Source organism: Megalopta genalis, chromosome 2 (genome assembly GCF_051020955.1).
Source record: "Megalopta genalis isolate 19385.01 chromosome 2, iyMegGena1_principal, whole genome shotgun sequence".
Classification (NCBI taxonomy): domain Eukaryota; kingdom Metazoa; phylum Arthropoda; class Insecta; order Hymenoptera; family Halictidae; genus Megalopta; species Megalopta genalis.
Window position 1 is genome coordinate 31,926,607 of NC_135014.1, and position 25,617 is coordinate 31,952,223.

The 25,617-nt window shown below is 45.5% G+C and overlaps 1 protein-coding gene across 3 annotated transcripts in view; it reads right to left on the reverse strand.

Moving 5' to 3' along the window:
* Positions 1-1,777: 1,777 nt before the first annotated feature.
* Positions 1,778-25,617, reverse strand: part of Atg17 (autophagy-related 17) — an 88,800-nt gene continuing 64,960 nt past the window's right edge. Inside the window, exons 3-9 of one of the 3 annotated variants that reach the window (XM_076519167.1) lie at positions 15,307-15,595; positions 12,653-13,586; positions 12,342-12,559; positions 11,525-12,176; positions 8,420-9,097; positions 7,320-8,228; positions 1,778-6,854 (exon numbers count right to left, since the gene is read on the reverse strand). In XM_076519167.1, the coding sequence (XP_076375282.1) occupies positions 6,504-6,854; positions 7,320-8,228; positions 8,420-9,097; positions 11,525-12,176; positions 12,342-12,559; positions 12,653-13,586; positions 15,307-15,595 (4,031 nt within the window). In that variant the 3' untranslated portion in view covers positions 1,778-6,503. Of the gene's footprint in view, positions 6,855-7,319; positions 8,271-8,419; positions 9,098-11,524; positions 12,177-12,341; positions 12,560-12,652; positions 13,587-15,306; positions 15,596-25,617 lie in introns of all 3 variants that reach the window. The other 2 variants (XM_033479158.2, XM_076519168.1) reach the window with 2 other exon arrangements.

Sequence of the window (25,617 nt, forward strand, 5' to 3'; positions counted from 1 at the left end):
TAATTATTATATATTATATAATATTATAATATTATTATTATTATTATTATATTAATATTAATATATAATTATAATAAATCGCCCGGCCTACGGGTCACGCTCTGTTCGCGATCGAAACTCTCGCGGTTTGCCGATTGTGATCGAGAGATCGCCGCGAGGAAAGGATCTAGAAACGGAGTTTGCTGCGACAACACGTTTAATTGGCACGCGCTAACGGTTCAAATCAAAATTGAAATTACAATGCCCTCGGCGAAGGTCTCTGTTCATAATAACGCGCGCGCGATCGCGGGGTCATAGACCGTACGCGTGCGTTTTGATACTCGCGAATGTGTTACTTCGTAACGGACGGACGTCATGTGGGAGACGCGGAGCGAGGGGCGGAATTTTCGTTCGCCGCGTATTGTGCTCGCGCGATTTTAACCCTTTGCACTTGAAGCCATTTTAACTGTAAATCTAAAGTAATTTTTCTGACTTGTTTCCATTTTATGCGTTTATTAATTATATATAATATTAATTATAGCGTTTTATATGACAAAGTGCATTTTATGCATTTTATGCGTCGGATTCCCGGAAATCGTGCCTGTGCAGGGTGCACCACGCACGTAGGGCCCTGCGTGGCCTGGCCCAAGGATCTCAGAATCCCGGAGTCAGTTTGTTCGCGGTTTAGGACTCGCGAAATAGGGGCGACGATGCAATAGGTAAAAGGTTTTCTCGAGTTTTGGAGGATGTGATAAATTTATTGGTTTCTTCTTGTTCTAAAAACTCGTAAATAATTATTTGCTGCTCATTTTTACACAATTAGTAAGATTGGTACGAAGAATCTAGTTTTCCTTATTTTTCTGTCTACTGTGTGAACCAATGACCGTATCAGTGGCCTAATTTTAACGCTAGAGCTACCAAGGAGGGTCAAAATGACTTGTTTAGCATTTCTTGCAATCATTATTCATTTTCAGTACATTTTGTTTTCTACAATTTCGTATGACCTTTTCTAAAATATGCAAATAATTAATTTTGTAAAACAGTTTTATTTTTGTTTGTCATTTTGATGTAAAATTGTCTGCAGTATACCTTTATACACCGAGATGAGTCATTTTAACCACCACGGAACTGTAAACTTGTTAGTGAATTTGTGATTTTAGAAGTTTCTCATATTATTTTTGTATATTTCAAATACATTTTTGGAAAACTAGGTATATATTTTCGTACATGTATATTGTACAAAATAACCACAACAGACGTGTTATATTTGCTCAATTTTTTCATTCTTTTTTTACTTTCTTCATATCTTTTCGCGACTTTTGCGTGTTTACAAAAACATTGGGTCTTGAATTCTTTTCTAAAACAATGAGCAGGAATAAATTCACCGAAACTCTTCGGCTAAATCGTTTTGACAAGAAAAATGAAAGAAGCCAACGATTGCAAACAGATAAATTTTCGTTACTTTCAGAAGTTACATCTTCCTAATCTCATTGGAATCTGCAAATGTTAATAACGATGAAGAAACATTTAACACTGTAGAACGTAACATCTCAATTTAAAAAAAATTATTGAATAAAATACATTGATTTTATGAAATTCTTGAGATTGTTAATATGGCAGCCGAACTGTCAAACATCTGGCGATACGAACAAAATTCAGGACCGCTTCCAATCCTCTCGATGCCTAAATTATTGCTTTAAAAAGCCGTCGATTTAACAGTTGCGACAATAATCGATTTCTAAGGTGAAGAAAGGATGTCGTGGAGAACGTGGGCGAGTTCAAAGCAATCGAGTCGGCGTAGCTTGGAAAAGAGTCACGTGGTTTATTCGTAATTTATTTATTCGTAACAGATACTCTCACGATCACAATTTGTATGTACGTTATGTAATCTTATCATACACCTATTTTGCGTTACACTTTCTCGGATTACATGCGCGGTACTCTTCCCCGCCGGTTTCACGAATCCTCATTGATCATTTATTTACGACACGTTCGTCGCTCGCTGAAACTCAATGGAGACGAGAAACGGAAACGGGAGCGGAAATCCGTTCGCCGCGATCGATCGCCGAACGATCGACGAGCGCCTGCCGATCCAGAGCGGTATCAATGTTTCCCAATTGCACGAATATACATTTAATAAACGAAAGCGGTGTCGCTGTGCCGATTACGTTGTTCGCGCGTGAACCGGCGATCGGCAAGCGATCGGGACACGCTTTTGAATTTGAAGAACGCTCCGTAATCAGAAGGAAACAACACGCCGGGGATCGTTCGTCAGCGATTCGGCGGCTCGCGGATCTCGTTGGCTAGTGAATTCCTGAGCTCGGAGCTAGATGAGCCTGCAGGTGTGCCCTTTTGTTCCCCGGAAAAGTGATTGCTTGATCGAACGGATCCCAAAAGTCGTCGCGAGAAATCGTCCACAGCAACGAAATCGGCTTCGCCGTGTAAACGAAAAACGGGAAACGGTGGAACACGAATAAATAAACCGAACGAAATTCCCAGCACTGTCGGCAGAAAGCGAACCTAATCGAGCCGCCTAACGTTCCCAATAGTGACATATACAATATGTATGTATGTATGTATATATATATTTATATTCATTTGTACATATCCATATATTCATTTTCGTCCGGATATTCCCCGCCTCTCGCATGGATACCCTCCTAAGCGTATAAATTTTGGTCGGTAAAAATAAAACAAGAAAAGAGTATTCTACGTAGAGATCGAATCACATGATTTCGCACCCCTATACGCGCGTGTGTCTTCGCCTAAAGTATGTACACTGTGTGCAGCGTTATAATCATCCCTCCTCCATTTTTGTCCGTTTTGGTTTCGTCGCTACTTTCGTTTAGGCGTTAGGCAAAGAACGGGAAGCTTGTTCGATTCGGGGGATCACTAGAAAAATAAAAACGCGGCTCTGTCCGCCATTTTGGGTCGCGGGATCGCTCGAATCTCCGGCCATTTTTCGCCATCGAATTTAGGTAATAACAACTCCGCCCTTGGGTAAACGAATGTTCTCGTCCACAATGAAGCTACCAGATCGCTTGACTTCGATTTGCATTTTAAAAAGTAACGCGCGGCCGATCTCCGGCGAATGTGATCCGGACCAGCTTCCGGAAGCAGCGTTCCGGCGACCGGAAGTCCGCCAGGTTCGCGCGATCGAATAAAACATACCCAGGCTGCCGCGCGAGTAGCTTTCTTTTTACCGAATCGTTTATTCCGAATCGTGATCCGAGAGATGCGCGCCGCGAGAGCGTCGAATCAAACGAACAAACGAACGAACCGAACGTGTTTCGACTGCGCGCGCGCGTTGCTGCAAATTGTTCGATCGCTTCGTGGTTACATTCTTTGGTTCCTGGAAAAATTCAATGGCAATTAAAAACGAAAGCGAAACGAACGTAGCCGGGAGAGAGAGTCCCGGGAAACGTGGACCAGTTCGAACGGAATCTGTGATCGAAGCAGCGGACACTCCGGCTTAGTGTCTCTAACCCTAATAAAGCTTTAGAATTTGTCCTGATTTTTTCTCCGTTCGACGCGATACGGTTCACGGTTCGCGAGACGTTCCGAGCCGGCGTCGTTCGTCCGTTAAAAAACAAAAGAAAACGTCGGCGCGCCGATTCGTTCAATAATAAATTCGCTCGGTTTTTCATTGTAGAAGGCACTACATTCTTTTATTTCGTTCTTCATAGACAAAGGTGAAAAAAAGGCTTTCCAACATATAATACAAGGTACTTTCGAAACTAAAATTAGAATTAAATACCAGTGTGTTTCCGTGCTGATCGCCGGGCTTCCGCAGCAACCGGGCCGGGCGAACCCTCTTCGAGGTGCCGTTCGCCGGCTTTGATTCTATTTTGCAACCAACCTAATTGCTCCCAACGTGTTAGAAACGTTTACGAGTAGCCGCTGTGTCGAGAAGCTGGACCGACTGCCCCGGACAAAAAAGAAATGATACCAAAACGATCGCACCTCGCGCTCGTTCCTCTTCGAGTTCGCTGCTTATGGCTTTCCAGCGACTACGAGGGTGCGGAGCAATCGGTCCGGCTTCCGCGCGAGAAAGAAAAGAGTTTAGCGTCCCGGGTGGCACCGTCGGTGCATAAGCTGCAGCGTCGATTGACCGTCTAACGACGTTGCAGTTACACTGCCCGTGCGGCGCTCCCGAAGGACAAAGGTGACGAAGAAGACGCGGGTCGGACACAGCTGTTCTACATGGACAGAGGTTGCACACGTTTTCTACGAGTCGGTTCGCCTAACTGTGCGGAGAGTGGTCTACGAGTGCCTTCGAAGGTCGAAGAAAAATTGGACTAATAGGAACCGTGGGTCGCGTGCGTGTGCACTCGGTTTTCGCGTGCGCGTCGAAGGAGCGTCTCCGAGTCGAACTCTGCCGATTACGAATCGATCGATCGATCCCTGGTGTTAAAAAGATCCACGGGAAATCGTGTCCGAGTGTCCTCGCGCAAAAATCAAATCATCTCTAGTGCCTGCTCCTTGAAAACGCCGCACGTTCGTTGATTAGTCTCGAAATAAATGATTTGTTTGTACGGATTGTCACCCGCGGCTCGCAATCGATGCGCGCGGCCGCTTTAAGAACGCCGAACGTAAAATACACCCTTACAGTCTATATAGTTAAAAGAAACGAAAATTGCGAGCAGCTTTACACAGCTTTCAGTCTTGCCTTCGTACGATCGGTTCTACGCTCGGACACGAGTTCGCGTGCACAGCCTTCAAAAGACTACTATAAGTAAAATGTGATCGGAGACATTGGTGTCCCTGTTTCGTTGATGCCGGAGGATCGCTCGATTTTTAGCTTTTTATTTCCGTGCACGGTGTGTCTCAGCGAATCGACGCGACGACAGGACGTCGACCGAAGCGTACGGGGGAGATTCTCGTGTCTACGAAGGGGCGAGTCGCGGACGACCCGCGGCCAAGAATTCGTGCTAAATCGGTGCGTGCGCGCGCGCGCACGCGCGCGTGTGTATGCGTGTGTCCGCGGGTGCAATTTCGCTTGCGGCCTGTCGAAGAAAGAGGAATCGTTAAATGAGCTACTTGCGCTATGTCAGAAGCGGGTGCGCGTCGTTCTCTCGACGAAGCTCGAGCTACAACCTACCGAAAACGAGTTTTGTCGCTTCGTCTTTTTTTTATCTTACTTATCAGCATCTTTTCGGCGGGCCACCGTGAAACGCGGGCGGCGTCGCTCGAACTCGAAATAGTCGGCGGCTCCGGCGAGCTGGAAAGTCGTCCCCGCGATCCGCTCAATCCCGGGAGAAAATGCTTCGGGAGTAGCGGCCGAGCGGATCGCGTGGCGTCGCTCGCCGCGGGCGGCAGCCGGGAATTAAGATTAACTAACGACTAAGTAGAAGTGAAAACGTCGAGCCTAACGATCACAGCTATTGTACGATACTATGAGTGCTTAAACTGTCGGCGGAGAAAACGATAATAGTGGTGAACGGTTACGGAAATCGGTAATCAAAAAAGACACATATCGCGAGCGTGTCGCAACGAAGCCGACGTCTATCGGCGTCTCGCGTTCATCTCCGTTTCCGACCCTCGATCGCGTTTCCGACACGGATCGTTGGGGAAACAGAATGTATATATATACTGTATAGACAGAGTGGACTTTTTTTTCTCGAGCACACGCGTCAAAATATACATATAACGTATGCATATATTATATACATAACGTGTATTGTATATATTATATATATATAGAAAGTAACCGAGTTTATTCGTTACCGTTTCCTTTCTATCTTTTTTGTGATTTTTCTCACTAAACTTCCAAGTTCGTTTTGTTTTCTTGTAAAACTTACTCTACTATGCGATATCTTCTTTTTATCTTTTGTTTCGTTCATCTTCGACTTCGTTTTACCGCTTTTTCTTTCTTTATATATATATATATATCTTCCTCTCTCTCTCTCTCTCTCTCTCTCTCTCTCTCTCTCTCTCTCTCATCATGCAGTGCGAAGATGATGGTGATGATGATAATAATAATAATAATAATAATAATAATAATAATAATAATAATAATAATAATAATAATAATAATAATAATAATAATAATAATATAACATAACAATAATAATGAATAGCTTCGAATTGGGTCAAGTAACAAAGTTTTGATTCGGTGTTCGAATTTAAAATGACAAAAAACAAAAACACAGCTCTGTCTATCCTTCTTCCTCTCCCGCTGCTATCACACTCGCTGGTTCAACATGTCGAATCACAAGAATAATCACGTCGTCGATATTAATAATATTATATTCCTTTCTCACCTATACATTTTCTCGCATGCTCTCTCTTTCTCTCGTCCGTTCGCGCATTCTCTCCGTCCCATTTGCTCTCGCGCGTACACATTTGTCTCTCTCCGTATACTCGTACCTATGTACACATGTCTCTCTCTCTGTTCGTGTGTATGTATATATATGTATGTATATATATATATGACAAAAGAAACAGAAAAGGAATATACAAATCGTAGTTTACACTTTTCACAGCTAACCACAGCATTCGGCAATTATATGTTTCACTCGTTTTTAAAAATTATTTATATCACAATGAAACGCTGGCGCATCCTCTTCTCTGATCGTCTGATCGCCTGTTCCCAGCGTGTGCAGTGGCTCCGGCGGCCTGTACCACTGACGGTCCAACATCGAGCGATCGTCATGCTCGACGTCTGAGCCGGTTCTGGATGCGTCTGCAGGCTCTGGCAGGTTTTGGCCAAGATCCAATGGATCTACATTCCCGGATGGTCGTGACAGGTAAGAATCGATGGGCTCTTCTGGTGGAGTTGGCATGCTAGACATCATCGGCCTGGACTTTGCTATCGCCTTCACGCGCACCCGGTAGAATTTGGTGCCGTGGGGTACATGGAATCGGTTTTCGGACTAAAATCAGAAATCTTCATTATACCCTCGACCTCTACCAATCGTTAGATTGCAGACGAACCGAATACATCGTCGATTCGGCGTCACAGCACAATATATGCTTGTTAGCTTTTACCAAAATCGTAATAATATATGTAGAAGATGCTACTTAATTACGATATAAATATCTGAGAAGTGAAACATGAAAGACGATAATCGATAAATGAATTAGTTTTAGTATCAACACATTACCGGAAGCTTATTTTCATCCGATTGAACTGTGCCTAAGTGAAGCGCGATAGTCTTCTTTTAACACTAAACCTGCTAAATCTACGCTAAACCTAAATAGTCTTTTCCTTGTTGTAGAACAACGCACGTTAGTTACTTTAAGGGCTCGGTAGAGGTTTAATGTTAAATAATAACTCAAACTTAATGTTAAATAATAATTACATTATATTAAGCTAAATATGTACGCCTCATGCTTACCTTTTTGGCTTGACAGTAATCCTTGTCGACAACCTCGACGACTGTGTGGAGCTTCTTGGGCGAGCCGAGGTTTAGTTCGGGGATGCAATCGGCGTTCAGGAAGTAGTACATGGCCGATTCCTGATAGAGGGTAAAATTCTCGTGAATCGGATTCCAATACACGAGAACTTTATCGCCGGGATCACAGCTGTTGACAGTGATGCAGCCTTGTTGGACCAGCTTCTCCGCGTACTTCTTCATTTTTCTGCGGACGTTGCCGCAGTGCATCGGACACGTGCACTGCGTCTCAGTACTGGTTGCTGCATCCCGACAGACACCGTCTGTCAATACTGCTACAGAGCCAATCATTTCCCGTTCACGACCCTCAGAGGACGAGGACGATGTTTCAGCGGGAGCCGTGAACCTTCTTGTTCTCAGCATGACTAGCTCCATCTCCATCCGGAGCTTATCAGCCTTCAGCCCCTCGATCTTCGTCTTTGCTTTGGCTTTGTACTCCCGAAGCGATTCCATCTCCAAACTTAGCCTCTTGTTATCGTTTTCGAGGGTCTCGAGCCGTCTGGTGAGGCAGCTTTGGTCGTCGTTTGCTTCCAACCGCACCTTCTTTGACTCCGAAACCTCGACTTCGTCCTTCCCTGACCTGAGGCACTTCAGCACCTCCTGGACGTGGCTTAAGCTCATTTCCTCTGGCACGTCCTTGAACTCCTCAGACTTGGTAACTCGTTTGATCGCTGTCTTGTACTGTTCAAGCTCTTCTTGCAGCGCGAACTCCCTCATCCTGTACATCTTCACCTCCTGCTCGTTCTCGTCCACTACGTGCCTAACCATCTGCAACTCCAATTCCACCTGCTTCCTGCTGGCTCCACGCTCCTTTTCCACGGCTGTACGAATGGCCACGTAGCTCTCTTTCACCTGCGCAAGAAAGTGAAAGGCCATCTTCAGCACGTCCGGCATCTGGAAAACCAAATGCTCTATTCAGTCCTTATTTCTTAATCGAACCCTAGCAAGTTTTCTCGGAGAGAATTTGGCGCGAGGTTTGAGCGAATAGCCTCAAAAACTGAGAAACGGAAAACTATGAATTTAGAATTTCAATTCGCCATTACCTTCTCGAAGAATTCGTTGTGGATCAATCCTTCGGTGAGGTCAAGCTGCGACTGGTAGCCCATGTGTAGCATGTCGGTGGCGTCGACCAACCTTTGCTGATCCGATCTAGCGGTGCTGAGGGTGCTCTCGAGTTCCTGGATCCTGTCTCGACACTGGGCCATAGAACTAGTCAAAGAGGCGATGTCCTGAAACCTCTCGGCACTCGCTTTAGCCGCGCAACCTTGCTCCAACGCTTCATCCAGTTGTTGATGGAGCCGCGTGTTCAAGTTCCTCATTTCGTTTTGCCCCGACTCGAGCTTCTGCCTGATGGTTGCCGTGAGACGTTCGTGCTCCGACAGCTCAGTCTCCTTTTCCATCAGGCTCCGTTTCAGGGTGCAAATCTCTTCCTCGCGGCTTTGGATCAGCTTCTTCATGTCGGCCATCTCCAGCTCATGGTCCACCGTCATTTCCTGTTCACGTTCCCGAAGACGACGATCACACTCGTTCGAATAGAGGGACAACGCCTCGCGAATTCGGTCCGTCATCTCGCCAAGACCTGTCTTGTCTTCGTTCGATTGATTTCGCAAAATCAACAGCTCTTGGCGGACAGATGACACCGCTTCGTTCATCGCTGCTTTCATCGTCCTCAGGATGGAGCGCAGCCTCTCCACCTCATCCCGCGTGTTTCCAAGGTTTTCCTGAAACGGCCGGCCCAAGACACTTCGATGAGAAACGATCAGCGGTGCCGGACGGGAAGGCGTTAAAATGAGTGATTAAATGGGTGTAGGTGTGAAAGTCGTGGCAGAAGGAGGAGCCTTTCGAAGTCCTCGAGCAATTTTGAAGACCTCGAGAGATCGAGGCGTCGAACGGAAAGCAACGCTACCTTTTTCAGACTACTATACATTTCTCGAATCATCGGATCGTTTTCATTCTCTACCATAACTTTCGCTACACCCTGGGACGATCGAGTCAGCGAGGATTCGTGACACGTTCGAACAGTTCCCTCGCTGTCTCGAGCATCGAGAACTTGTCTGTGACCAATGACGGAGATGTTAGTAGATCGGAAGCGGGATAATAGTAACTCTGGCGATGAGAAATGTGAAAAAAAAAAGAATAGACAAGAACCCCGAGGAACAGTGTGCCCGATGCAGTAACGACAAGAAGTCGGTTAACATTCTGGAGAAACTTGATTGAATAGATCTCGGGATAGAGTCTCTGTGTGTGTGTGTGTCACACTTCGGGTCTGAGAGGATGGGGATACGAGTGCGACGGCAGCTATCCTGTAATTTAAAAAAATTAAGACACACGCAGTCACACGAAACCTGCACGCGGTGGGACACCACTACGAGTCAGGATTCGAAGAGAGATTTAGAAGGGGATCGGAGAACTGGCGGGTAATTCACAGCAACGGTAATCGACAGGCAAGAGATACATACCGGCGTCTCTGGGCATACATATGTACTTGCACAAAGTCAGCGCTAATAGATTGGCTAGCGAGACAAAAGACAATGACAACGAAAATACCTAGAAACCACAGAGAAAGGGGAACGTAAGTGGACGGTGATCTACATCGACGACGAACGAGGTGAGGATGCAGGATCACAAAAAAACACATGAAGGTGTGAGGAGACATCGATGGCCAGACTCTGGACCGGGGACTGCTGGCGAGTACTATGCTCCGTTTTTCTTAAGAAGACCTGTCCGTTCGACCGGTGTCATGATTCGGATTTGCAACACAGGAGTGTCGCGATCAGATAATTACAACTGCGACGGTGTACCCAGGCGAGATCTACCGAAAAATAGAGCATAAAACTAGCAAAAGAGCACTGGCGAGCACTGCTTCGAGCTCCTACGGGCACGGAGACGCTTGGAGGCGGAGCTCCCCAATTCCCACTCCGCGGTTTCTCGGCTCGCACGGCCAGTCGCAAGCGGACGTCGTGTCCCCACCATCCTGGCCGCACTGCGCCACGCCCACAAAGTCTCGCCACCAAACAACGAGTGCTCGCAGGAGGATACACAGGAGCTCGCGAGCGAGGCCGACGTACACTGCCGTCCGTAAGTATTTGGACGCCTTGTAGAATCTAATAAAAAACTCTGTATCGTTAATCTAAGTAATCTTACACTTGTACGGTAACTTTTCGGTTACTTCGTCTGGTGCTAGCTCTCTAGGCTTCTTTAAGAATTGATGTTTCATGTTGTGCGTTACACAGTGTGTACTGACCAGGGAACATGCCGAAGCGGTACACAACGATTTTGATGAAATCGTTGGGGAAAGGGGGTGAAAGCAGCACCCAAAGGTGAGGTTACTTGAGCGAACAATGATATCGATCGAACAATAACTCGGAAATTATTAGAGCTAGAAGGGCGATTCGAATTGCAAACCGATGTATTTCCGAATAACGAATCGAGCTGTGTAATCTGATTCGCAATATCTTAATTGGTTTAAAGAGTATATTAAAAAATGACACTTCTTTGTAAATTGTTCCATTCAAATGTTAAATTTGAGAAGTGCACACCCAACTCCAAGGTACGAATAAAGTAGAATTTTCATTCTTGCATTTTAAAAAATGGTTTCGATGCGAATAATTAAACAAGTAGGAGATTTGCAGGTTATATTGAATAATTACGTGGTGGTGCAACTTGTAATTTCATTTGGAACGGTTAAAACTTATAACTGCGCGTATATATGCGATCGTTTCTGCGAAGTTTCATAAAAATCGGCGTGTATCGCTTCGGTGTGTTCCCCTGTTAGAAATAAAAGAGTGGCATCATGTGTTAAGTGAACACACTCGGTTCCAAACCGACACATTCGTTTAAATGTAACTTATGTTCGTACGAGATGACGTTAAACACAATTTTTTAACATGGACCGTGACCTGTGCGCGTTAGTACTAGATAGAAAACAGTATGAACAGTCCCACTGGAAGGGTATTGGCGGTACACAGATACTTGTGGAGGGTGGTGTACGGGCCGTTGGTGCCGGTAGAATCGTGGCCCGTGTCTGCCCTTGGTGGTAGAATAGTAAGCAAAGGTGTACCATCGGCGGGAGGTTCTGAATTAGAGGTAGTGGAACGTTTACGGCTACGACTACGAGGTCTGTTAGCGAGCTGTAAGTCGTCCAGTACCTGGAGAAGGGAAATGATAGCCTGATGCTGTCCGTCGACAGGATGCTCGCTGAGGCTGCTCGGCAGCGACTCGTCCATGTAAAACTCAGTACCCATGAAGTCGGCACCGCCGCCAACGCCGACCGACGGACTGCTACCGCCACTGCTGGACAGCTGGTGCCGTTGCTGCTGCTGCTGCTGTTGCTGATGTAGGTGATGTTGCTGGCCGTCGCACAACACGGACCGCGTCAGGGAAGAAGGATTCGGACTTAGGGAACTTAGCTCCTCAGCCGTGGTCGAGGTGGGTTGCTCGCTATACTTGGATAGACCGGTCGCGGCGCGATGAAGCAGACAGCTCGACTCGGCGTTCTCCGCGCACTCGGTTAGGGGACTCAACTGAGCCGGACGCTCGCTGATGGACAGATTCGGAAAGTGGAAGGATCCGGGCTCGTTCGTAGAGGACGCACGGTTCTTCTGGTCCGCGACTTTCGAGTTTAGCGGGGATACGTTAGTCGAGGTCGAGGAAGAAGGGGACACGCTTCGCGAGGCACCAACCTCCAATTGTTTCTGACGCATTTGCTTAGCGCCGTCGAACGACTCGGGTTTCGAGTCCGTTGCGTCCTGCCTGATCTTCTCGAACTCCTCGGTGTCCGTCTCCGATTCGAAGCCACCCCTACAGCCATAGAAATCGGTATTAGCAATGAGAACGGATCGTTCGAGCAATCCGTTTCGACGGGCGCGACCGATCGATTTCGCTAGACAGTAACGTTACCGTCGCGAAGGATTATATCTCGAACACGAAATCACCGAGTCCCCATTCTTTTCAGTCGTCGGGTACCTGTCGGACATCATCGGTGCTCTCGCGAGTTCCAGTTCCTTGGCACCCGTGTCGACGTTCACGGAAGATTTATCGCCGGTTTCAGTTTCACCCGTGCCGGCGTCGGTGAAACTCTTCGACAAGAAGAACCGGGTGATGGTGTTCAAATCAGGTGACGACACGGTTAGAGCCAGGTCTGGTAACTGTGTCCTCAGCAACTCCATGTCCTCCACGGTCAACTGTAACACAAGCAACGAATAAAAAGAATCCAAAAAAATCGCGAGAAAGCACAACGTCTCTGAATTCCTCCGAAGACAATAGTATATACGCACTTTTGGTAATTGGCTGTCGAAGACAGAGGGGGCCTGGGTGGCAAACGGCGGCGGGGTGTCCTCCAGGCCCGGGAACAAGGTGTTCAGGAAGTGTCCGTCGAATTTGCTCTGGAACTCCCTGCGCCGGGCCAGCTCCTCGCTGTGAACGGTGAGCAACTGGCAAGCGAGGTTGCTGGCCCACATCAAGAATGCTTGCGAGAAGGTTCTCCTTCGCACCACCTCGGCCACGGCGTTCATGTACATCTGGGGTGCCATGTGGATCTGTTGCAGCACCTCTAGGTGCCGCCTGAGCCGCTTCAAGCTCTCGTTGTACATCATCAGCTTGCTGTCCACCATCATCATCTTGTTCTCGACGTACATGATCCACTTCAGCCGGTAGTAGATGTTCACAGAGAGCTCCTCCTTCGCCTTGGTGCACCGCCGCCGTATGTCCCTCAGCTGGTTGTGGTTCTGCATCATCACCTGCAGCTGACGCCTGTGCGACGCGCAAAGGTCCGGCAACACGCTGGCGTCGCCCAGGTTGCTAGCTCGGTTCTGATTTTGCTGGAACCCCTGCGCCAGCTCGGTCTGATCCTGCACGATCTTCTTCGTCTGCTGCATCAGCTGTTCCAGCGCGAACAAACGCTCGCCCAGGCCCTTGATTTCCTTCATGTCCTGTTTGTTCGCGCCGTCGATCGCCACGTTCACCTCCGACTTCAACGCCTCCATCACGCGTTCGTCGAACTGTTCCAATCCTTTGGAGCATTGCTCGGCGACTAGTCCCAGGCTGCTCTGGTTGTCCTTCGCCGAGATCCAACGCAGCAGGCTGCAGATCTCCTTTTGGCCCTCGACCTCTTTCTCCGGCTTGTCTTCGGGGCTCAAAAGACCTTCTGCTTGGGCTCGCAGCGTTGGAAGGATCGGGATTTTCGAGAGCATATTCAGGTCGGCGTTGAAGCTGCAACAGAAATATCGATTTCATCTATTATTTCATGTATCTAATACGTGGTGGGATGGTAGTTAGCCCTGTGCGAAGACAATGGGCCGATTTCAATCGTTTTACTAGCGGATTTTATTGCTTCGAGTTTAACGTCTTCATTAACAGTGAACATAACAGACTATAGAGTGAGAACATAGGTTCTTATACTATATAACAATATATAAGAGAGTATAAGAGTATAATAGTATAGTTCTTATACTATACGGGGTGTCCCAAAAATGTCTCGCAATCCGGAAATGGCGGGTTCCTCGGATCATTTGAAGCAACTTCTTCCTTTACAAAAATGTTCTCCGAGGCACCGTTGACGAGTTATCAACGAAAAACAGTGACCAATAAGAATCGAGTACGGCTGACGCGAGGCGGCCCAGCCAAGCAGCGCACGAAGCCCAGTCGCCTCGCGCCAGCTGAGCTCGCCTCTCATTGGTCACTGTTTTTCGTTAATAACTCGTTAATGGTGCCTCGGAGAAAACTTTTGTAAAGGAAAAAGTTGCTTCAAATGACCTGAGGAATCCGCCACTTTCGGATTGCGAGACATTTTTGGGACACCCTGTATATCTACGCCAAGACCGAATTTATTCAGATTTCTCAACTATTTGATTTAGAAGCGGACGCTTGGATTGAGAAACCGATCGAGACACAATTCCTACGACTGCAACGATTTTTTTAAATAAATCATGCGCAACTGGTAGCGTTGACCGGCTCGATAGGTTCGGTGTTAAAAGGAACGGCTTCCTTGGCATCGTTTTCTTTCAAAACGAGCCAGTTGAAGCAGGTATTTACACCGAGTTCCGCAGGCTAGTTATTAGATACAGTATATCAGCGCTAACATAATTATGTGTACATCCTTAGACATTGCGTCAGTGCTACGTGCCCGTCGGATTAGACCGTTCGTTTGCCGAGACGCGTCTTCAAACAGCAACTTAGCGCGTGGAATGCACTTGCATAGGAAAATATCGAAGTGCCAATCACCGAGCTCTCAATGAGACTTTACCGAACACTGTTCTTATGTGCCTGTCTCGCGCAGATGTTTTCGGGTGAATAGACCCTGTGCTCCAGAGACAAGATCGCCGTTTAATGTTTCTCCAAAAAATGTTAGAAAAGAGGTTTCAAAACCATATTTTCTTCCAACAGTTAGAAAAAGAAATTGTTGCGATGCTTGCACATTCTCTTGCCCTCTTCTCTATTTAAAAGGGCATCATTGTAGTTATGCCAAATTATTAGAAAATAAATAACATTAAAAATATAACTTACAAGGCATACTTTTCAATTTTCATTTAATATTAGCATCACTTTCTTAATTTCTCTTTTTGGTATAAATGCTCTGCCATCGCTATTGTACACGATCATCCTTAATTCTGAGCACCATTGTTGTCGTTATTATTGTTACTATGCTACTATTACACTTTCCGTATAACAAAGGGTTCACACCCCGTTCACGCAGCGTAGAAACAAATCAACCAAAGATTAAACGAAACAGCGTCGATATCTTGCTTTTACGGATAAAAAAAACAGAAGTATCCTAGCTTTATTTTGCGTTAACAACTCGCATGGGGTTGTATCGAATTGTCTGCGCACGCGCGTTTCTTTGAAAAATCAATTCTAAGCCAGGGAATTAAGAGCCTATCGAACCTCCCGGCAAACGTTCAGGCACCGGCATGTGAAGGTCTACGATGCTCACCTTGCAAGTAGTTCCATGTGCTGTTGTCTCTCCGTAAGGTAGACGGCCAAGCTCTGCTGAATAAGCGCGGCCCGATTCTGGAACATTTGCGTGATGTCCTCCAAGTTCGCGACGACGGCGGCCCAGCCCTGCTGCTGAAGATGTTGGTCGTGCACCAGCTTCTCGCAGATCTTGGTCTGCCCCCCGGCCAATCCGCAGCATTGCTGAGCCAACTGGGCCCGGGCGACGAGGGTCTGATACGTGGCGGGCATCGCCAGCGAGGCCTCGACTTGGTTTTGTAGATCGACATCTGTAACAATCGAGCGACACCCAATTAGTACAGCTCTCGCTTACAGGGACACCTGTGGGTACATCTCTTATCAATTTCACCCTCGGACAGCGCAACGTGTCTCGTTATATCTTTCGATCGGGGAGCTCCGGTGACGCGTTAAGTCCGAATTACGGTGCCGGCCGCTAGAACGGCCGCGATCTGGCAACGTTTCAGGATTCTTATTGTATAATAGACGTTCCGAGAACTCCGGAGAAAGAACGAGGTGCAAACAGTTCGGTGGAAACCCCTGATGCGTTTGTCCAAACACCATTTTTTCGCGAGAGGTTCTACAATTGTTTACTTCAACCTGTTAGCTGCTGCAATCTCTTTGATACGTTATTGCGATTGCGCTGTATACGTTTGATTCTCCTTGGATTTTGTTTGATTTTGTTGAATACAGGCGACAGATAATTTTATATATGATTGAAGCTATAGATAAATATAGATAATTTTATAAAGCAGATTTTTATGAAATATAAAAATTTAATAATGAATTTCGAAGTATAATATCTTTCTTGACCGGGTAGCTGTTTTTTAGCAGTATACTCGCCGCGATGGAATGACAAGATTTTCTTTTATGACGAGTATAGTCGTCAAAAACAGTCAACTGGTTAAATAATTAATTTCAGAAGAAGTTGCGCTGGAAATTGCTCACGAAAAATTGTCGATCTTTGATCACTCGTAACTACGTGTAAAAAAATCGTACAATATTCTTCAAGCACTCATTTTAAAGGGCGAAGCCTCTACTTTCACCCCCTTGCGCTTAACTTTCCTAGAAAAATTTGTTTCCGTTGTAAAATTTCATAGAACTGTCGCTTCGTTTCTTACGAAGCGAAGTTTCTTTCACAAATTCATTAAGCTGTATCGCATAAATTCACGGCTTTGCGAAGACTGAGACCTCGTAACGACCTATTAACGACCTTCGCGATCCATGAAATTGCGGGAAAATTACAGAAAAATAATACCCTGCAGTGACACCTTGGTCAACAGCGGCGGCTCGTCGACGCGTTCCCAGCGTCTTCCAGCTCGGATCGCCGCGAGTTTCGGCTCCGGTAGCTCGTGTTACGGTAAACGGGGATAAAAGCCGAGGCCGGGAGTCCGGTTGCTAGCGAGGTAGTAAAACAGGACCCCCGTGGATCGATAACATTCGGAGAAAACACGGGACGAAACGAGGGAAACTGGGCGGCCGTATCGGTTCGGGTGCCCGGTCAGTCCTCGCGCGCTGCTAAACGACAGGTATATAATTGATCGACGCGAGCTTCGCCAACGTAATCTTGGCACGCGATGAAAACCCAAGGTCGTGGGCACGGCTCACGACCGTTTCAGTGCCCTTACGTCATAGCCTGGACCGCGGATCGGCTGTGAAGCGAATTACGTCGTCCAGGCTTCCTGGTTGGGCGACAATTGCCTCCGGCGGATGGAGGCGAGCTCACCTTAACACTTCGACGGCCGTTGTCACGAGCACGTGACCTCGCGGAAATTTCAATCGTAAGCGTCGATTCAGCGCTGTCTTTCAAAACATCTATCGTCATTATAGCAAAACTTATCCTATTTATGTCGTCGATAAAATATAAAAATATTCCTCGATTTGATGCAGATTGCACCGAGCGTTACGCATCGAATCGCCTGTAAAATCGTTAAATAATTTTTCTCACGAACGAAACGCGAACGGATTTGAAGATCGAAGCCTCCTCTTCGCAACGGCCCCCTAAAACTCGACGGAAGATTTTTTTTTAGCGTTCCTACGAATCAGAAATGAGGAACCAGTTCACGATGCACTTTGGATTTGTGTAAAGTCGTCCGTGCACCTGTCGTTCAGGGATCGATAAAACGCTAAAAAGAAAATCGTACGCGAGGCTCGAGGGTGTCATTGCAAAGGGGAAGGTTCGCTCTTCGAATCAACGGTGGGTGCAATCGCAAGAAAAATCATGTTCGTCGATGGTCGAGGCGAAACTGTTTGGTCGCCGCGGAGGGGTTACCGCGGTCGCCGCGTCGTCTCGGCCCGATTTCCAAGCTCGTTTGACCGAAATCCGTCCGGGATAGCTTTCCCGCGGGCTGCATAATATAAAAGAGCGGCGAGGGAGAGCGGGGGGAGCGGCGGGAAGACAACAGAGATACGGGGGAACGGCGAGCGTGTGTTGCACAACTGTCGGACAATGTATCGATTTTATGCGGAGCCACGGTCCGACCGAGCTTTTCTCTTCTTCGCGCGGAAACTGTCCCGCTGTTTCCGGTATCCTTGCTGCGGGAAAGGACGAAGGAGGAGCCATTAGGCTAGAAAAAGGCCGCAAGCCGGAAACCGGCGTGCCGACGATGACGTCGCCGCGAAAACAATGGCTAGAACGGGAAGAGAAACTCCGGAAACTTTTGCCGGCTGCGCGCCCCGGCTCGACGGCTCGCGGCTTTTTGATTCGTCCCACGGTTCTATGGAAACATTTTTCATCCGATAACGGCTACCCCTGAACTAGGCTCTGCGGAAATTCCATTGGAGCAGTCGCGACATTAACATAGTTATTGCAGTACAACTAATATTTGCTTCGGAGGTGTTAATAGACACGCGGCGCGTATCAATCGAATCTGTTTGTTCGAAGCTGATGTACGAGAAATATTGTTCGGTCGATTTTCTTGACGCTTGCACGCATCCGTGTGGGTACTTTAATTATACTAAGTATCTGTACCAGTGATCAGACCGCGGATTTTAGTGCAAAATTAAAATTGCCTGCGTCGCTTGCAATATACAGAAGCTGCGGAAATGTTCGTTTCTTTTCTTAATAATTTGCATGACTCGCGAGTAATATGTTGTCAAATTTGTCAGTTGTTTTTACCGTTTTACGATCGATCTATTATCCATTTTTCTCCGAAACGTATAAAATACGCTCTCTAATAATGATCATGACCGTTTTGTCTGGTCGCTTTCAACACTTTTATGGGAGAAATGCTATTCCGTTTTAAAAAAAGAAACGATTTGTACGATCTTATTTTATTTTCGCCGAAGGAAGCTAATTTCTCAGTATCAAAAGAATGTGTATGCTGGTACAATCTGCTCGAAAAATAATTGCGAATGGCGACCGAATTTCCGTACTCGTTTAGACGAGACACTTGCCTTGCTTCGCAGATAGCGAAGTGAACCGGGCGATCGATCGATCATCGATCAGACCTCGATCGACGTTTAGAACAGTCGATGACCAACGATAACAGTCAACAACTAGAGCAACGGCAGGCACAAGGTCGCGCGAAAAGGACGGAGAAGATTAAATCAGAAGCCGGAAAGAAGCAACGATCACCTGCAGGCGCGGCGCGGCGATTTAATCGAACGCAGCTGAGCTCGAAATTATGCAAATCCGGCCGGCATTATGCGTGTTACGGCGAGAACAACGGTAAATAGACGCGATAGGGCCTCGATCTCACGTACCGACCCCCTGACCCAGGATTTGCAAAGGCGCGCGACCCGACAACTCCCCGCGCGAATAATGCTCTGCGTACCGCGCGGGAAATGTTGCGACGAATCCGCCGCACCGCCTCCTGTGAGATCATCGGTCGTTTCCGAGGAAGGAAAAACACTCCGAGAAGACTCTGTCATCTCCGCAGGCGGTCATCAGGATCGCGATATCGCGAATCACTGCGAAATCGTGTCGAGGATCGAGCGCGTCGTCGCGCGATAAATCGTTGAGCGAATGGCTCGTTTCCTTACTCTTGGCGAACATATTTTTGGCTTCTACGGGGCTACTGCAGGTGAAACTCGATCCTGCGGACTTCGATTGACAGACTCTCTAAGTCTCCCTCCCATAAATTCTTCGGTGATGGAAATCTGACGATTTTTAAGAATTTTTCTAAGTTGGCGGTGCTTGTATAAGGACATTATTTGAGAATATGATTTAAGAGCATGGTTTAAGAACATTATTCGGAACTTTATGCGTGTGTATAAGATCGTTATTTAAGGATATTATTTAAGGACATTATTTAAGACTGTTATTCAAGACTTGATATGTATAAGAGCATTATTTAAGGATATGATTTAAGGACATTATTCAGAACTTCATATGTATGAGATCATTATTTCAGAACATTATTTATACAACAATGTTTAAAGACATTGTTCAAAGCCTTGTATGCATAAGAACATTATTTAAGAGCATTATCTAAGAACAGTATCTAGTGCGTTTGGAGACAATGTTATTGCTTCTAAAATGGTTGAGAACAATGATCTTCTCCATGAAAAAAAACTGTAGCAGTTTTATTGGAGGATTTATTTAATAAGTATTACTTATAATTTAATAATTTATATAAATATTACTACTTAAAGAAGACAGAAACGAAGTATATTTTATTGTAATCATTTCTAGAACGAATAACGTACATAAAAATAATAATAACATGGATAAACAATGAAATATAAAATGAAGTACCTGCAAAAGCTATCTTATCTCTATCAAAGCAATCTATTCTATCAATCTCTGCAGAATTGCAGATTTTATGCACTCGTGAGAAGAACGAGCAGATATCCAAAAGTAGAGACAAATTAAAAGACTAGAAAAATGTGAAACATTACCTCGAATTCAATTAAAACTCTCCAATTAAAATCAGGGAAAGAACCGAACCGCTGGACTTCTCCAGCAGTCTTCACTGCAACATTGCACACATTGCACGAATATCTAAGATCTACTAAACTAGCTCTAAAAACGCCCGACCGATTGCAAGACCGGCCTTAAAAACGTCAAAAGAATCTTCCACGACTAATCGCATCCGAATTGCATCACTCTTCGGACAGACACAGTCGTCGATTGTCCATCATTGTGATCGCCTCGAAGCACAGTCTCGGTTATCGCGACGAGGTCCATCGGCAATAAAACGACCAGAATGCGGAGCCGGACTAGATAATTCGACGGTGATAATCGCGCTCGCATAATCGGGTCGCGGAAACGGGAAGCGGGGAGGTCCGCATCGGCGACCGCGGGAAAAGAATCGCGTAATCGCACGGTCGCGGCGGATGCACGCGTCGCACGTGTCACTGCACACACGTTTTTCGCCTTAGTTCGGTGAACCGATAAGGACGCGATCGCGGCCCGATTTCCGACACCCCCGTCTGCCGATTCGACGAAACGACGAGAGCCTCGGCCGAGTTTTCGCCGGCGGTAAAGCGACGGGAGATCGCGATCTCCGACCGGCCAACTGCGATTCTCCATTCATGCGATGTTCCCATTAATATTCGGACACCTTTTATAACGTTACAATCTTTCTAAAACTGGACTAAACATTGTTATAAAACTTTATTATTACTTGGACCGACGAAACAAAATAAACTCTCGCCCTTTCAACCTTTTTTGCGGCGCCCATGACGAAAATTTAATAAAATTTAATAAACGCGTTTCGTGGATCTCGATTAGAGTTATGTATATACATGCTGAATTGTTGGCTTTTGTAAATGCTCCTCTCAAATAATGCCGATATTTTGGAGACAACCCCTATGAAAAATCCAATAATTTCAGTAAATTGAGAAGAATGTGAGAATACGCATCCTTCTAGCGCCTTAATTTTTTGATACTTCGCCCAGTCGATCCTACCACAAATGCATAGATTGTTAACATTGTTAACGAGATCCGAGAAAGTTCGATAAGAATAATGTCGCCCGGGCGTAGGCAGAATTTCGGAACGCGTGGGCGTGTGTTTGCGGCGCGTAGAATATATAATTAGAAAAGGGGAGCATTAGTCCAAGTTAAGATATTCTGGGAATTCAGTGTCGTGCCGAGAAATTCTTGGCCCCTGTTTGCCAGGTTCAACCCTGTGCCGGAAGCTTATGCAATAGCGTGATTAAAAGAGGTCACCGCCGTTGCCTATATGCGCGCCCCGCTGTACGACAAACGAATTTTCTGTCGTCCTTACGCCGACGACGACGACGTCGACGACGACTCGCCGTTACATTGTTCCGTCGCGGTAACCAGTCACAAGCTTGATTAAAATGGAGAAAGGCCGCGGAAGCGCATGCAAACATCGATTTATCTGCGGCGTATTCCATTAAAGCGGACATTACGGAAGACTTAATAAAATAGAAAGCTTATTAAGCGCCGCTCGCCGTTTTATTGCGTCGGTTTTACGTTCAGATTACAATTTATGTGTGCGGTAATATTTTTAATATCCCAGAAACCGCTTTCGTTCGCGAAAACTATCGCAAACTGCGCCAATCGTTCCACGATTACGAGACTAAATTTATGTAAACGAATTTCAGGGAAGTCGATTTTCAAGCAGCGGTGAAAGTATTGTGGCGGACCCGCGACGCGGGAGGGAAGCGATTTTTCAAAGTCCTCGTAGGTGAGGATTTTTCCGAGCTGTTTTCTTAACCGATTATCCCATTCTTGGGACACTTTTCCAAATGTTTCTCTTTTAAAAACTGCAACTTCTAAATAAAATACAGGCATCGAAACAGTGAGAACGTATCGCGTGCTCCGTGAAAGTATTAAGAATTCCCGCTGTTTTGTTTTAAATCATTGTGAACTTCAGGTCGAAACTAATAACCTCGATTTAATCTTTTCTTGTATTTTTGAATTGCGGCGGGTAATGAGTTAAAGCTAATTAACACGTTCCGTGCCACGTGTACCATCGATGGTACACGCTTGCATGTTTACTTAGTGAACTGAACAAATTGTTTACAAGAAATTTAGAACCGAAGAATCAATTTCCACCGCAAGAATGGGCGTTGATAAGTTTTTGTTACGTTGTTATGTGTACGAGAATTAATAATTGCACGTAATACATCAAGTTTTAGTAAAATATCGAAGTGTGAAGATTCGAGTAAAAAAAGCTCGGCACGGAACGTGTTAATTCTTTCTTTGGTTCTCGAAGGCGACTCGGAAGATCGTCGACTGGGAGGTCTGTGCATCCCTCGTCATATCAGGAGCAAGCGTTCTTTATCGTTGTTGTTTAGCATCGTATAATATAACGTGACAATATTAAATGGAATATTATGATGCGAGATAAATTGTTTACAAAGTGTACTGATAACGTGTTCTATCGTAAGCGACCGGTTCTCTCACGTAGTTCCGATAACGTGGCGACGATACAAGCTAGATAAAAATTGTTTACAGAATGCATCGATAACTCTGTATATCAAAAGCAAACAGTCCTTGCCCATGGTTCGCAAATTGTATATTTGTATATCAAAAGTAGATAAGATACGCTAATGAGCATTGCGCGATGGAGCGGATCTTCGAAAACACATATATTCTCACGATGTAACTTAGAGTTGAATCTGTCAATGTAAGAAAAAAAATCCAATTCTTTCGAATTTCGTTTGCCAGCAGTGCATAAAATTCAGTCTACGAATTGCAGTGAATTAATGCAAATCCTCGAAGCCTGTTAACAATTTAAATTATTACTCCGGGCGCACAGGCAGCACAGTTTAATCGAGCAATTAGAAAGCACACAAATCGTGGATGCGTCGACGACGCAGCTGCGACTCGCGATCGACGAAGGATAACAATTAATTAAGGTGTCAGAGAATTCGTATAAATTCGCACAGTTCACCGAACGAAACCGTTGTTCCGTTCTCTTCGACTTATCTCGACAGAACAATTTCAATCTGACGATTAGAAAGCGCTGTCGCGCCGTCAATAACGATCGACGTCGGTAATAATTAAACGATCGCGCCTCATATTCGCTTGATTACTTTTCTTGTTTCGTTCTACCCGCCTGGGTTCTGCCCGCTTATCGTCCAAGAACGCCTACGCCGATCAAGCGTTAGATTTCAAGAATGAATTCAACTACGACCGATGCCTGCCACGATCTAATTTGCATGCAATAAGAGCTTAGGCGCGTACGATAATAAGACTGTCAGGATATCGCCGAGGCGACGGCTCGACGATAAACAGGGGAACGGATTGCACACGTTCGTGCTTATGAAAGTCAAGCGACCCTCGATGCGACCGCGGCGTCGAAAAAATGGCGACATTACGCGGAAACCGGTGCACTGAAAATATACAAATCGGTCCTGGAGATTCGTCGAAGCCAGTCCCCGCCTCGGCGTTCCGCTTAAATGAGCTTTTAAACTGTTCTTTTGCCGAAGATTATCGCTTTCCTTCCGGCCGACCTTCAAAAGAGCGATCCGGAACGCGACGTTTCAACTTTGAGATTTTTTCCCCGCTAAACCGCGGAACCGATCATTGTCCTACTTTTCTAGAAATGTTTATCGACGTTTCATCGAGCTGCACAAATTCCTGTATCAGCGAGAAATCGAAATTAGGCTCTCCGTGAACGATCGGAACACGTTCGTAGAAAATTCCGCGACAAACGCGATATTCTAACTTCGGGATTTTTTCGCCGCGAAACTGGGAAACCTATCGCGTTATTGCATTCGAGTGATAATTTTTGTCTAGTCTTTAACGACATTCACAAATTTTTGCTTCGATGGAAAACCAAAATTGCGCTTTGTGCAAGCGATCAAACGCGTCCGCGACAAAATTCGTACGAGAAACAGTTCGTGGCGAAATATTCCAACTTCGGGATTTTTTGCGGCAAACCATATTAACCTATTGATATTGGACTGTGGCGTAAATTTTTGTTGATCCTTCGACGACGTCCACGAATTTTTCCATAACCAAGAAATCAAGATCGGAACTTTCCGTGGACCGTCAAACGCATCCACGAGAAAATGCTCAGACGGCTTCCGCGATGCGAAAAATATGGATTTTCCGTAACTTCTGGACTGGTGCACACGGCTCAACGACACAAAGACGACGCAAGAAGCAACAGCCACTTTTGCCCGCGATTTTTATAAAGTCCGGAGGCATTCGTTTTCAGTGAAAGTCCCTCGCAAGCAGTTTTCCGCGCCATGGGTCAACGTCAACCCTCCGCGATTTTCGCTCGGGGGAAAACAAGGCTGGAAAAACTATTTCGCCGGCGAACTGCATCGCGGGGCAAGTCGGAGCACTGAAGAATTCAGGCACTCAGCTTTTTCGATGCTCGAGAGACCGTGCTTTGAAATCGCAAGGAAACGGCACCGGCGCGGCCCCTGTAAAATCATAATTTCCACTGCTCTTTCCGGCGAATCCGTTCGAAAAGTTCCGTTCGCTTCAATTAGAAAATACAGGGCGCACCTTCGATCGTGTTTTATTTGCTTGGAAAGCTGCACGAGTAACGGCGGAATTAACTGCCCGGAGATACGGTGCCGTTTTATGCTGGGATAAAACGATCAACCTTATTCGAGAACTGCCGTCAACGACGCGATGAAGATGCGAGTTCGTCGTTTTTAATATTTTTAATATTTTATATGTTTTAAATAGTTTTAATATTTTATATGTTTTAAATAATTTAGATAGTTATATTTCTCACATTTTTAGCGATGTCAGCAATTTAATTTTTCTGATAATTTTAGTGGTTTTAGTATCCTAACATCTCTCATATTTTTAATGGTTTTAGTATTCTAACATCTCTCGTATTTTTAGTGCTTTTAGTATTCTAACATCTCTCATATTTTTAGTGATTTTAGTATTTTAATATTTCTTATAATTTTAGTCATTTTAATAGTTGTCTTATTATTAGCGGTTTTAGTATTTTAATATTTCTCCTATTGTCAGTAATTTTAGTACTTCTCTTATTAATAGTGATTTTAGTATTTTAATATTTCTCATATTTTTAGTAAAATTTTAATAGTTTTCTCATTAATAGCAGTTTCAGTATTTTAATATTTCTCCTATTCTCAGTGTTAATAGTGATTTTAGTATTTTAATAATTCTTCTATTCTCAGTAATTTTTTAACACTTTAATACTTCTCTTATTGTTAGCGGTCTTAACCTTTTAATATTAGTCATACTGTCAGCAGTTCTCAATATTTCTAGTGCTTCTAATATTTTTGTAAAAATAGTCGTACAAGAAAGTTATCTCGTCTCGTGTAACAGTACAACGTAAGCTCTGCGACTGTCTTCGCGGATGACCCGGGGTTAGGTCGTCGGCACCCCATTGTGAAACGCGAAACCAATAATATAGGAGGTTTCAACGGGGTGGTTGGCGTG